The 15,508-nt window shown below is 41.5% G+C and overlaps 1 protein-coding gene across 6 annotated transcripts in view; it reads right to left on the bottom strand.

Moving 5' to 3' along the window:
- cdh13 (cadherin 13, H-cadherin (heart)) overlaps positions 1–15,508 on the bottom strand; it is a 460,326-nt gene that overhangs the window by 106,273 nt on the left and 338,545 nt on the right. For all 6 annotated transcript variants that reach the window (XM_039809525.1, XM_039809523.1, XM_039809521.1 and 3 more), the window contains one exon: positions 4,147–4,287. In XM_039809525.1, the coding sequence (XP_039665459.1) occupies positions 4,147–4,287 (141 nt within the window). The remainder of the gene's footprint in view (positions 1–4,146; positions 4,288–15,508) is intronic.

The raw sequence follows: 15,508 nt of genomic DNA, 5'->3' as shown, positions 1-15,508 counted from the left end.
GCAAAGGACCCTAGGGTGAAATTACTCCGAACCATCACTTTAAGGACACCAATTTTCTTTGTGAATGAATAATGTATCGTGAATAAATAAATGTTCTTCCTTAAAATACAGGGGGCATAAGTATACACACCCCTATGTTAAATTCCCACAGATGTTTTATTTTTAAAGGCCAGTTATTTCATGGATCCAGGATACTATGCATCCTGATAAAGTTCCCTTGGCCTTTGGAATTAAAATACCCCCGCCCACATCATCACATACCTTTCACCATACCTAGAGATTGACATGGGGTACTTTCCATAAGCTCATCTCTTGATGCAAATCAAACCAGCTATTAGGCTAACTGAAATAAAACCATGCCAATCTCTAGGTATGGTGAAGGGTATGTGATGATGTGGGGCTATTTTAATTGTGTGCGTGTGTGTGTAAACTTATGCAAGCCACCGTATGACTGTAATTTTGAATACCTTTTAAAATAACACAAGGAAAATAAGAAATCAGTGCAATAAGTGTTTCCAAACTTGGTTTATTGTCTGTTTATTATTTAATAAAGCTAAAGACAGCACGTCTACCACAGGAGCTGATCACTATTCCTTTCCAAAGCACCAAACGGACGCTCACTTGTTTTATAATCCTTTAACATGAAATATAACTTCAACAACTTCAATGCAGAAAGATGAAATAAGGAGGAAAAGGAGAACGGATTCCCTGCTGGCTGATCTGAGGGTGTACAAAAGAGTGGAGTGGTGGTCTGAGGCAAAGACTTCACAAGCTATGAATAGCTGTCTCTATGCATAGAGCTGAGGTAGGTAGGTCTGAGGAAAAAACACAGGCACCCTACGTGGGGATTATGTTTGCTGAATTCAAACAAAATGTCAACTCCTAAAACCCAGCTAGACTGGATTTAATGAATAATAACAGGAATGAACACATCTCCTGAACATTCATTTGCTTGCTTTTCCTTCTCTCTCTCTCTGTATCCTTCTATGTTAGAATCTTTTTATCCTCCTCTCCATCCTTCCCCGCTTGAGTTCTGCACTCACGCTGGAAGACGAGCTTTTAAAGCTTAGGTCTCGTCTGCAGGAGGTGGCGTCTTTAGGAGAAGACAACTCAGGATTCTTCTGAAGGAAGGGATTTTTGGAAACTTCTATGAAAAGACTTGAATGTTTAGTTGAATAATTTATACGGTGAAAAGCTTGAGAGCCGCCGCTGACACACAAACCCAGCGCACTCGCCGACGCGCTCGCAATATGATGGCGGTCATCTGAGAGGTCATAGATGATTCATGGGCAGGTTGGAGGCGGGCCAGGGAGAGTGGAGGGTAGAGGATTTATACGGGGAGCTTAGCGCCTTCAAACACTTGTTTTTTTTTGTTTTTTTAAAAAGCTCCATTTCTCCACGCCGTTAAACGAATCTCTTCCCAGTGAGAAATGAGAACATTAACTGGGACACGGACATGGTGCACCCTGCACCCTGCCGAGCCCTCTGAGCTGTAACATTTCACATCTGAGCTGCGCTCCTTACAAGCTCCCCTGACACCACAATGCATCATGGGAGGGCTGTAGGGGAGGTTTGGTTGGGGCAAAGTGTGATGTGTTTCGAAACCTGACAACAGCTGCAGGCGTTTCCATTAAGAACAACACAACTCAGTGTTACAACTGCACCTTAAGACCCACGGAGGGTCTTTTTCTCCAGGACCTCTTTTTTCTCTCTATTCCCACCTCCAGAGGTGAGACGGAGGGATGAAGAGGGAAAAGAAAACAGCCACGGCAGCAGCTTTTGACAAATTCATCACGAAGTGGCACAAACGGCCAATAGGTGCAATTTATTGGGTGCTATTTCTTTCTTTGTTTTTTTGTACATGTACATTTTATTTTCTAGCGTGACTGCCAGATCCCGGTTTACTAGCTTTTCACTAATGCCTTAAGGCACTGCTGACTAAACAAACCATCGCTGAACCACAACACATCTACTCCCACACCAGCTCACAGATTCCCTTATCTTGCCTCTGCACCCATATCACCCAGTTACACTGATGTGTCATTGCATGTCACACACGTTCTATTGCACGCTTATGCACACCCTGTGATCTGTGCTGGACATTTTCTGAGTGTTACGTTTTCAAGACACGGACAGAAATATTTTTTATTTGAGAAAGCGAAAGATCACACTAAGTTAAAGTGCTCATATTATGCTTTTTGGCTTTATCCCTTTCTTTACTGTGTTATATTTTTTTTTTGTGTGCACGTTATAGGTTTACAAAGTGAAAAAGCCCAAAGTCCACCCCAAAGGGACTTACCATCTCCAACAGAAAACACTGTTCACAAACTGCTCCAAACAGCTCTACTGTAGTCCAGCCTTTACTTCAGAGACAAACGTGGTCACTTTGTAACACACGTTATAATGCTCGGCTAGCTGCTAGCATGGCACGCCCTCATACTCTGCTTCTGACTGGCTAGTAGTCCGTACCTAGGTACTGTCAGGGCACGCCCTCATACTCTGCTTCTGACTGGCTAGTAGTCCCTTACCGGGTACTGCGGCAGCACCCCTCATACTCTGCTTCTGACTGGCTAGTAGTCCGTACCTAGGTACTGTCAGGGCACGCCCTCATACTCTGCTTCTGACTGGCTAGTAGTCCTTACCTAGGTACTGTCAGGGCACGCCCTCATACTCTGCTTCTGACTGGCTATTAGTCCTTACCTAGCTACTGTGCATGTGCAACTCCCAACAAAGATGGAACAGAAGTGTGATGCCTCACTCTGTAGCTAAAACAGAGAGCTCAACACACAGGATGAAAAGAGGAGCTGCAGCAATGTGCAGTACAACAAAAATATGGTGTTTTTTTAAAATTAAACTCAGTAAACCTATTCTGATATAACCTCTAAATACAATTATGAACCTGAAAATGAGCCTAATATGAGCACTTTAAATAAGTCCTAAATGTGTAGGTGGCGGTATATGTGGGGGCAACTGAGCGTGGTGCAGGTGACTTGCTGATTCCATTTCGATTGCTTTCGAGTAATGCAATATTAACACTCCCTCTGTGTTTACCTGATGTCCTGATAAGTTCAGAATTCAATTTCCACGCCGCTAATTCCCTCTGTACAACAACAAGACATGTCATACCCACCAATCTGTTGCTCTGACTTTTTAACAGTCATACTGCACCGAGGGTTTCAATTATAAAGCATTAGCCGGTTCGGCCGTGTGTGCAAGTTAGTGCCTCGTGCATCGCTATCAGATGGGGTCGTGACAAAGCGTTGGTATTTGACGAGCGGGAGAAGGGTCTGTAAGAGTGTGGAGCCAATCCCAGACCACTTTTTCTTTTTTTAATAGTACGAGTACAGCCCCTTTAATGTCATATTCTCGACCTAGTCATTTAGAAAACAAATTAAAGTAGACCTGAATGCATTTGTGATTAAAAAAGCTTGACAGGGCTCACCATATGCTTCAATAATCCAACACATTAGTTTGAGAGCCCTTAACCAGGAGACCTTGGCTCAAGCATGCCAATGGTACGGTGGCCCGAGACGGTTCAACACAAACGCAAAAGCCACAACACAAACGCAAAAGCTACAATACTAACGCAAAAGGTAAAACACAAACGCCACAACACAAACGCAAAAGCTACAACAAAAATACATAAGTGAAAACAGAAGTGAGTGTGTTGTTGACAAATGGAGCCGGAGGAAGAAAGTTCTTGTATGTTTGAGAAGTAAGTGAAACATGGCTCCTTGCTAATTATGATTACTGTCACTAAATGATTGTAACAAATAAGCAACGTTGTTCAATAACTTTTTCGTTTGTCAACAACTCGATCACTTCCAATGCCACTCACTTCCGTTGTGGCTTTTGCGTTTGTTTTGAGGCTTTTGTATTTGTGTTGAACCGTCTTGGCCCACCGTACAATGGGATGTGAAGAGTATCTGCCCTGTCGATGTGACCTGTCCTCCTCTGTCTTAGAGTAAATACGGTACATCTGAGAGATGTAACTGACCCCGACCTCTGCCCTCCCTGGAGGGGTAAACAAACACATGTTCCCCACATGTCTGAAGAAGCTACATGCAAGGCACGAGGGGATTCAAAAAGAAAATCCACAGTTCAAACGAAATAGATGAGGGAAAAAAAAGGATGGATTTTTCTCACCAGCGGATGTGTGAACTCGGGGGCATGGTCGTTCTTGTCTGTGATGGTAATGGTAGCCGTGGCTGTTCCTGTCAGTCCCACCTCACTTCCTGCCATGTCCTTGGCCACAATCTCTAACTCGTATGTTGTGGTCGGCAGAGTCTGGAGGATAAACACAGAGCCATTCAGAGTTAAACAAATAAGAAATATAGATGTGTACAGAGAACGGAAATATTATACATACACAACCATATATACAGTATACAATCACAAATGACAAAAGTCATACAAGTTCATACAGTACTCGTTTCTGGGAGGACTCATACATACACACACACGCACACGCTGGTGTGTGGTGATAATCTTGAGATAATCTAATCATGATTAGCCATGTGAGTGATTAAATTAAATCCACCTAAAGCGAAAGCTAACACTTATGCGCCATGTTTTACGTTGCTGTAAGACCCTTCGACAAAGCTCGAAAGCTCTTATAATAACCTGCGAGAGGCTTGAATCTACCATCAAATTGAGGACAAAGGCTGAAACAAATCATCACCGTGTAAATATGCACCCTCACGCTCACATAGCGGTGTTAAAAGCTCCAGTAAACACTGGCGACGTCTCTAGGGGAAAGGTCAGGAATTCACATTTTGGAATTCATGCATGTAAGAACAGATAAGGTGCTATAAGAGAAAAGGGTCCCTAAAGCTACGCAGTACGGGATCAAAGTATAAGCATACTTTGCACGGTTTACGCTCATCCATTTTAAAGATCCCAGAGGGGCTCAGAGTTGTTTGTTTTAAACACACGTGTTCCACAATGCAATGAGCACTAGGTCCTCTACATAATCTGTAAAATCATAGCGATCATTCAGGGACTTGAGAACACTTTGTGACATTTGCATAGCTTTTAGAATTGTCATATTTCTTTTGTTACTTTTGTTGTTGACTCGACGTCTGAGAAGAAAGAATGAAGATTAAAAAAATAAATTTAAAAAAGCATGCAATTAACACTTACAACACAAATGAAGTCTAATTATTCTACATTCCTACACAAGCCAGGGAGAGAGGGATCTGTCCGTGATTACAAAGTAGCTTTCCCGAAGCGCAAAACCTCCAAATTAGATAAAGTAATTCATTTACTGGCCTGCGTGCATCTGTAATCTATATAACAACTGTAGAAATGTTGTTCATACATACAGAGAGAGGGAGGCCTTCATAAAGATCATAGCAGGGATAATCACGTTTTGCCATAATTCATGCCTAATAGAAATGTTGACTGGTGTGTAAATAACAGGAGGTAGGGGCTGGTAAAGCCAACATTTATTTATACACCCGCAGTGTTTTCGCCCTACTGGGGGTGTTAACTGTCACATGCTTAATAAACTTCATCCATCTGTCTTCCTGGAAATGCTGCTGGAGCTCTCTCCTGCATTGCAGATTCACCTCTGAGTGCACGTGTACGCTTCCCGTTGACCCCTGGTACAAACCACACAGGAGGGAGATGACACACGAACCAAATGGAACGCACACCTCCACACAGAGAAAAATAAATAAATCGGGGTGCCATTCGTTGTTTTGAATAAAAAGCGACAAACCCGAAAACCAAATTATCCGAAAATCTTATTTTATGTTACAGATAATGACAGGAATTCGGTCATTTTGGCTCCTACTTTTCCTTGTTTTCTTAGCCAGATGGGCTTTTCATTAGGCCCTTATTTAACACACTAAATGAAATGCCTATAGGAGGGCATTCATGGGCCAGCTGATGGCCACTGAGGTACTGCTGCAGCTGAGCCTGTTTTACAGTGTAGTTACATTAGACAGCTTTCCATGCTCCTTGTAAAAGTGCTTTGTTAGCTGCTGAAAGATTTTATTTTCAATTTCATGTCATTTTACGGTACTGCACGGTTGGATTTAAGCGGTAGCAAACGTAGTAAAACAGTACTAGTAATGCTTCTATCTATGACTGCAACGTACCTTTTTGCCGTTCAACTTTTAGACAATCTGCCTTTTCTTTTAAAGCCACTACAAAGTGGAATGCAAAAAATATGTTGTTGTTGTCTGTATGTTTTCTTATTGTGCCCTGCCAGGGGACTGCAGATGTAAATTAGCCTGAGGCTAACTCTGGTACAATGCATCAAATGGTAACATTTATGTTTAAATTTGTACATGGTCCCTACTAAATGAAATAAACTAAAAAAAACAACTAATATTTGTGATTTAATGTTTATTTTGATGCTTTTATACATGCCAGCAGGTGGTTGGCAATGGAATATTCATCCCCTTCGATTGCATTTACATTTCACACACACTACTATACACTACCCTAAACCCACCAGGTTGTTTACATCATATTTTCTGCCTCATTATGTATTGTTAATGATATTGTTTACTGACAAAGAGCTGTGACCCGAGATCCCCTCACGTTGTACAGAAATCCCCTCAGTTTCAAACTGAGCAGCAGTTTTGTGTGTGTGTGTGTGTGTGTGTGTGTGTGTGTGTGTGTGTGTGCGTGTGTGCGCGTGCTACTTTTGCCTCATCATAGATAGTGCTCTAATCAATTGCATCTGAGGCAGGCAGGGGGACATCAGACAATCAATGGGTAGACACCTCAAGGCTCCATTTAATTATCACATCACCTAGAACAGTGATAAGACTGAAATGACATATTTATTTTATTTTTTTTATTTAACCTTAATTTAACCAGGAAATATGACGTACATCATTTGTCCGTGTGACCGATTTCGAGGTCAGGAGCAACATAATTTATGGAATGCTTAGGGTCAAAATCTTAAGTGTACTGTCCAAATTTTTACTTTAGAAACAGAATGCTCGAGAGGGGTAGCCTGAACGCTCACAACATTTGAGGTCAGGAAGTTCGGTCTGGACTTGATCCGTTTTGGAGCAACTATGCTCCAACCAGAGCTGTTCGGACCAATCAAATTGTCCGGGCGGTCTTTATACCATGATGGACAGATGATCAACAGTAACGTAATCAACCACGTCAGCAAACAGCGCTTGGGTTGAATTAGTTTACAACAGAGATGCAGTTGAGCTCTGTTGACAACAATGCGTCGCTCAACATACGTTGCATACTCCGTTGCTCTGATTGGTTGTAGGTCTATCCAATTGAGCGCAGAGGCATTTTCTTTCCTGGTTCGGTTGAAACACGCCCCAAAATCACAGCCCAGTGGAGCAGTATCGGACTCATATTCTGACCAGAATCTGAGTTTGACGACATCAGGCTACGAGAGTGGACCTTTGAATAGCAAAATGGGTCCAAACATAATTTACATAGAACTCAGCGTGCTAAGTTATGTGCATCAATACAAAAAAAAAATCCTGTACTGTAAATACCAAATTACGTCAAAACTGAATAATTTTTTTTTAAATTTAAAGGCGACTTTATATACAGAAGAAACTAGAAAAAATAAGAGAGGACAGGCTAGGCTGCCTCCTGTCATTAACTCCTTCCATTCAAACAGCTGCTCCAGGGGAGATTGTGGGTAGAGCGAGACAGTAAACAGGTGTTTCTATCAAAAGTTTGTCACACATAGTGGGTGACAAGGGTGTCCCTCACAACCAGCCCCTGCTCCATCAAACAATGTGCAGGCAGATGGTGCTCCACGGACCTGTGAGTTTATTAAACCGATGCACGCAATCACACATGAATACACACACATGCTGACTCTGAAACACGCACACACACACACACACACACACACACACACACACACACACACACACCTGCACACAGAAGTACACTTTTGCCCTCCAGCTGGAGAAGAGAAGAGCTCTGGAATAGCTGCAGTCTCAGTGGTGTCTGAACACATTGAGGGTGGCCTCCTCTGGCGACTGACAACGTCTTAATGAGTATTTCCTGAGTCTCAACTCAATTATAAACTCCCTGGCAGTACCTGGCCAAGAAACGATGTTCAAATTCACTAGAGATACAGAGTTACAGCAACGGGGAATTTTCCCTCCAGGTGTCAGAAAACTTCTACTGGCATAGTGTTGATTGAGATACTCCCCTCAGTCAGCCCCTTCAATTTCTCAGCTGCTCGTTAGCTTGTCTGGAAACACTTGATTAAACTTTTGTGAGCAGCATTAGTGTTAAAGTCAATGGAAAAAGTTACTTTGTGGCCAATGCCCCTGAGCAAAAAAATATATAATCAAGGACTCCTCTCACCCAGGCCACGATCACTTTAACAGGCGTTACAGGTCTGTCAGAACCCACACACCCAGGTTCAGAGACAGCTTTTTCCCCACAGCCATCACAACTCTTAACATTCAATTACAGTAATAGGACTTCATCATGCTGAATGATTATCAGTCCCTCCAGAAAAACGCGATTATGCGATCGCATAATTCCATGCATAATCAGCCAAAGTCCGCATATTCATGCCGGGGCGGCATTTTTTCAAATATGCCGCACTTTCGCCGCATAAATTGCCGATTTCCGTGCAAAATATGCGGCGCTTGCATGATTTCATAATCCCCGCATTTTCGTTGCAAAAATGTCACATATATCTTAGCAGAAAGTTGAAAAAATGTTGCGTTTACTTCACACAAGAGCAGCCATTTTCCCCTGTTGCCATGGGAACGTTATGAAGTGACGTAATTACGCGACGTGAACATCATCGAAAAGCAGGGTGTTGGAGGTTGAATTTGACATGTACTTTGAGTCTCTTAAGTTGGTATCCAATAAGAAAGCTATCTTAATATCTGATGTCTACTCAAATCTCTTTGTTTAAGTGCTCCTGCTGTCTATATTATTAACGATTTTTGAAAGTCTGTCTCTTTTGTATCTTTTATTTCCCTCTGTTTAGACTATTACTTTTATTTTTACTTTAATATTATATTATTTGTATATATTTTTGTATCTTATTTGTTTACTTATTGCAATGACTGAATATCTGTAAACTATTTTTGGAAATTAATTTAAAAAAAAGCAGGGTGTTGGGGGAAGTTCCCGCATTTTTTGCAAGTTCCCGCAATTTCATCGCATAAAATTGCATAAATATCCCGCATATTCCATCGCATTTTTTAAGAAAACGTGCCGCATAATCAAGGATTTTTGCTCGCAACAATCACAAAAAAACTTTTCTGGAAGGACTGGATTATCTTGCCTGTTTTGCACTGCATTTGCACTTTTCCAGTAGTGTGATCTTTTTCTAAAAAAAATATTTTTTGGTGTGAGAGTACGGCATGAGTAAGTGTATGAATGTATACTACTATGCACCTGTCGCTGTGTATGTGGTGGATGTGAGGGTATGGTTGTGGAAGGGTATGGCGTGTGCATATGAATGAATACTTCTAGGCACCAGAAGGAGTAGCACTTAAATTTTGTTGTGACAGTGTTTTACAATGACAAATAAATGATTGTGATCTCTTCTGATCTCTGTGGGTTGAAGTAGACAAAATCGAATGAATGGCAACATGTTCATAAGTACATAAAGTATATTCCCTCGATATGTACCCTTGTGTCTTTTCATACTGTATTTGTTACATATTTTTCAGCTAACAGGCTCCCAGTAATTTCTCTTAAAGTGGCCATATTATGTTTTATTTTTTATGTGTGCGTGGAACTAAACGCTAATGTCAGAATGTTAGTGTTATTTTTGTATTTTTTATTTTAAGATTATTTTTGTGTGTCTTTTATGCCTTTATTTATAGGACAGATTAAGACAGGAAAGGGAATGACCTGCAGCAAAGGGCCGCAGGTCGGAACCGATCCCACGGCCGCTGCGACAAGGACTGAGCCCCTGTACATGGTGCACACGCTCAACCAGGTGTGCTAACCAGGCTATATATGCCTATATGGTTTTGCTTGATGGGCTTGAGTTTGCGATATTATACTTTCAGCATGTTTTTTGAGCATACAGTATACCTTTGAGGTTATTCTGGAGAATATTCTAAACAGTATTCATCATTGTCTTGGATTGTTGCAATAATAATAAACATTTGCATAAAGCAAGCATATTTGTCCGCTCCCATGTTGATAAGAGCATTAAAAACCTGAAAAAAATCCCTTTGAAAGTACATTTAGAACAGATAAAAAATATGCTATTAATTTGCGAGTTAACTATGGAAAATTATGCAATTGATCACAATTAAATATTTTTGAACAACTTTGACCTGATAATGGCCCTAGATGAAAAGTTTAGGGATCACCAGAGTTATTACAAATCATGGGAAACATAAATTTCTGAATTAAATTTCAGGGCAATCCATCCAAAGGTTTTTAAGACATTTTACCTAAAACCAGAGAATTCTCTGGGCGGTCAAAGCAGAAAAAGGGGAGGTAACCTTGCTCCTTATGACCTCATAAGGAGAAGATTCCAGATCGGCCCATCTGCGCTTTCATTTTCTCAAAGGCAGAGCAGGATACCCAGGGCTCGGTTTACACCTATCACCATTTCTAGCCACTGGGGGACCATAGGCAGGCTGGGGGAAACGCATATTAATGTTAAAAAACCTCATGAAGTGAAATGTTCATGCCATGGGACCTTTAACAAAGTAGACACACTGTTCCTGCTGAGGGACTGACTAAAGGCAGCATAACCTCTGTCCAGTCAAAGCAACTTTGCTGGTGTGGTCTTTGGTGAACTCTTGGACTATCAGATGAATGTCAGAGTAAAGGGAATCAATGTATCCACCTGAAGAATAGCACTGCTTTCTTTCCAATGTGCTGTATAATTTTCTTTGTAAAACATAAGTGGGAGAAAAACCAAGGAGCCACAAGTGATTTCATTGAGCGATTGTGTTTGTGAAAGCCGACGTGAAACGGAATGAAGTCGAGCGTACCAAATGATATGACAGGCCTTGTTTAAGAGACATCTGATCGGAGAATGACATTTCAGACCGTCACATTCTGCCTTGAAAGGATTTCATCAAAGCCCCTAGAGTAAGGGCTGATCCATGGCACAAAGCAAAGAGAAAGGAGAGGATGGAAGTAAGAGAGCGAGGGAGAGGAATGGAGATGGATAAGTGAGGGAAGAAAGAGGCTAGAATGAAAGAGAGAGAAAGAGAGAGAGCGGCCTGACATCTGAGACACCACATTAACTCTCTGAATAGGTGTGATATAATAATCAAATTGGCAGTGGGTTCTTTGTTCTCCTCTGGCCCTTCACTAGTGCTCACTCTCAGCACCAAACTACTGGCTTTCTTCAGGCCTCTTTTCATATGCTTAGAGAAATGATGACAGACGTAAAATGACTTAGAGAAAAAAAGAAAATCCAAACGGAGTTATATGAAAACTCACTAGTGATAGCATTTCCACAAAAGCAACATTATTCCTCTCTACCTATATGCCTTCACTGGCTTCATTTGTCTACCTCTCTTCCTTTTGTTCTTATGGTAGAAAGGTCTTTCCCGCTAAAGTTTAAATTGCATTTTATCCTTATAGCTCTGATAAGACATTATGTTTCATAAGCTGTTTGGAGGCCTCCAAACATGGTCTGTTCCTTCTTTAATCAAGTTCTATTTTCTGCTTTTCATTCTTGGTAGTCTTTTGTTTTAGGATAACAAAGCAAATAGAAAGAAAAAAAATGAGTTTCACTTTCCCTTTATGAATCTCTCGAGATTGTTCCATATATCATTTTCATACTCATTTCCTCAATAGCCGCTTTCCGACCAAGTAGTTACAGGAACGCAGATATAATAAAAGTCCACTTCTAAGAAGATCTACTAACTACTCTCCCCCAAAACCGTTTTTTTCCATTTGCATTCGCACTGGCCAAGTGGCCATGGGGACTATAGGAGGGGTAAGGGAGTGATGCAAGCACGGCAACGGTCTATAGCAGGGATCGTCAACTGGCGGCCCGTGGGCCACATCCGGCCCGCCAAAGCTTTTAGTCTGGCCCGCAGAATAATCATGAATTCACAAAATGTAAAGAGGAAAAAATGCGTTCTGTTATTTATCATTTCAAGCATTTAGACCAAAAACACAGCCCCCTGTATGTGCGTTAAAACACACACACAGCTGAGCCGAGATGTGTGTGCGTTAAAAGACGCAGCACCTGACTGGGAACGATACAGAGTTACCAACGGCCGCTGGGGCAGATGAACTCACGCTAGTCTCTTTTCTGTAAATAGGCTACAATAAAACCTTCGTGAGTAAAAAGCCAATACTTATCAATGCACTCACCTGTGTAGACCAGCATAAACATGTAGGAAGCGATATATCAATCTGCTCTGTCTGCTCAGTCCACTCTTGTCCACCGCGCTGTTTTACGCAAACACAGCTCTACTCTAGCTAATAGCGAATTTTTACAAACAAGCTGAAACAAAAGCTGTCGGTTTGTAGGCTAGTCTAACTGTTAATCTTATTTTGCCGGGAATCTGGAAATTTTGACAAATTCTTATAAACCACTGCTGGCTGAACAAACCAAACTCTCCGCTGGAGCGGTAAATCTATGGAGACCAAAATTCCAACTGGCAGTTAATTCTTGATGATGCTGGTTGTATTATTTTGCAACAACATCGTTTCATTGCAAATGAGGCATACATGACGAGTGCATAGCCTGCTTATCAGTCCATTCATCATTAAAGCTGGGCTTTTGGCTTTTCCACGTCAACTTTTCGCTTCAGCGTCTTTGACAGTGACATGTTTACCTGACAACCACGTTTCTTTCTGCAAGCATTTTCCACCAATCAGGACGCTGCCTACTACAGTAATGCTTCCATAATCACAGACTTTAACCATCACTCCTCAGTGAACTGCCTCCTAGTCTGAGATCTTTTTCTACTTAAAGAGCCTGTTATCATTATGGAGTTTCCATGTTTTTTAGGAGTTTGCTCACACAAATACATGTAAAAAAAATAGCATTAATTCAGTAAGAAAGTGAAAATTTCAAACAAGAATAGGCGTATTAGGTATAAATACATTTTATTTTCTTTATTTGAAAGTCCGGCCCCCAGAGTGTCTGCTTAGAAAAATTCTGGCCCTTGGAAAAATGTAGTTGATGACCCCTGATCTATAGCGTTAAAATCAGTAAACAAATACACCAAAAAAAGTATTAACTAAATACTAAATCTAATGTATATAGCATATTTGTCTCCTGAAGAGAAACGGGTATATCTCTCTCTCCCCCGCCTCTGCCTGCTGCGCTGTGGACGTGTGTATGTGTGTGTGTGTGTGTGTGTGTGTGTATGTGTGTGTGTGTGTGTGTGTGTCGGCCGGCTAGCGAGGTTGTCAAGCCCGCAGGGCACGCTTGCGGAGTTTAACTCCGAAAAGACAGTTAACCACAGGTTCCCGTTAATCTTATGATGGACATGTGTTGTGATATTTAAACAAACGAACCGTCAACGGCGAAATAAAAGCCTCTTATTTACGAGAGCGGTCTGAGAGACCTCCGGCTTACAGCGGGGTCTCTGAGCAGGACTGGCCCGAGCGATGAGCTAGGCAATAGCTGGCTGTCACGTCACTCCATGGAGCTTCTCAACTCCGAAAACTTTGAAGCAAATTGTCAATTCCGCATTAATTTTCGCAAGACTGCCTATATTCGAAATCTTAACAGTTCATTTCTCGCTTAAAGAGTTGTCAGAAGTGAATTTAGTGATGAATAAGATGGCAACATTTTTTTAAATTGTCCCGTTGTTGGTCTTTCTGTACCGTATATATATATATATATTTATGAAGCTTTTACAATGAAAGCTGTAATTTTCATTTTCTCTGCCAGCATCACTCACAGGCTTTCACAATGTTTCAACATCCACAGTCCTTGTTCCATACAAAAAAGTATTCCAAAGTGTATCTACAGTTAGTATAAGGCTGTAGCAGTGGGAGTCAATCAAATTAAGTTTCTCCCAAAGTTAGTCTTTCCAGTAGAAAATTCTCTTTGTGTTAATATCCCTCCACTGCAACTCAACAAGAAAACTCACAGGGGAAACACAAAGAGAATTTCATACTAAAAGAGCTGTAACTTTGAACGCTATACATTTGATTTAACCAACTTAGACCGCTCATAATAACTTCAGAAACCAGGAAATCATTTTCTGCACAGACTGAAAGTTCCGGATCACTTGTTCAGTTTTCATATGCGCGTTGTTTTAAGACAGACTTGAAAAATTGGGCACCTATCCTTAAGGCAAGAGCAGAGACAGCAAGAATATGATGCTGTAGCCATACAAGCAGCCCTGTTAGGCTTTACTTAGCCACAGCCTAATGGCTGATTTTTACATTTGTTTTATGTATTATTAGTGTGCATTGTCCCTGCTCAATAAACCTGAAATCAATAAAATAAGCTGTGCTTTGAAGTAATTGCACTACTATGAGCACACTGCATGCTGACATGCTCACAATGAAAATGCTAACAAGCCGATGTTCAGTCGGTATAATCTTTACAGTCTGTGAAACAATGGCATTAGATGATAAGGGGATCTAGCCTGACAAGCCAGACCCACATCAAGATGTTGGGTCTGGGAACTCACCATTGGCAGGGCTCAATCCGAGGGGCGGGATAAACGGTTGTCTTTCAAATTCTCTTTGCACGCAATAGGATAGAGCTACAACCAGGCAGAGCAACGCCAGTTGATAGATTAAACTTTTGCTGTATCCGGTCGGCAAAACTCCGAACACATCTTCCTTTTTTAAGGACTTCAGTGCCGTTCTTTGTTCTTTTCTCAAAGAAAAGCTTAACTCCAAGTCTTCCAGAGACGCGGCCAAAGCCGATTCCAAAGACCGCTGTTCCCAGCAGGACCAGCCATAAGCCCGCCCATCGACTCTATACACATTGTGATTGGCCCGGCCAGAGTTTGTTTTTTTCCAGCTCGCAAGCCAACGCAGAGTTGCTAGACCCCCTGGCTGCAAATTACATTTGCTGCCCCTAGGGTGTGTCTAGATTTCTAGGCTAAAGGGGATCAGCAATTCATTTTAATGGGGACATGAAAATCACGGCAATCCATCCAAAAGTTGTTGAGACATTTCACTCAAAACCACGGATGTCAATGTTATGGTGTTGCTAGAGGAAAAGTCAGAGCATCACCAAAGACCGTAGGAAACAACATCTGGAAACCACGGAATTCTGGACCAAATTTTGTGCCAGCATGTGTTGAGATTCACAAGGAAAGTGACATCTTTTACCTGCTGGTAGTGCTAGAGGAAAAGTCACGGGATCCCCATAGTAATTAGGATTCATCTTCTGGGCACCACAAATGTTTGTACAAAACGTCAGTAGATGCTTTCAGTCTGGACCAAAGTGGTTGACTGACTACCCAACAGACTGACATTTCCATCCGGAGGGCCATTCCATTAGCATGGCTAAAAAGAACAACAACACACATCTTGATTGCTCTCATGACGTTAGCTATACTCTTTTCATTTCACCTGTTTAGTCTTAAATATAACTTTTACCAGATGCTCAGAACTTTTAATGTGG

The sequence above is a fragment of the Perca fluviatilis genome, chromosome 8 (assembly GCF_010015445.1).
Source record: "Perca fluviatilis chromosome 8, GENO_Pfluv_1.0, whole genome shotgun sequence".
Classification (NCBI taxonomy): Eukaryota; Metazoa; Chordata; class Actinopteri; order Perciformes; family Percidae; genus Perca; species Perca fluviatilis.
This window is presented reverse-complemented; position numbering and strand designations above follow the sequence as displayed.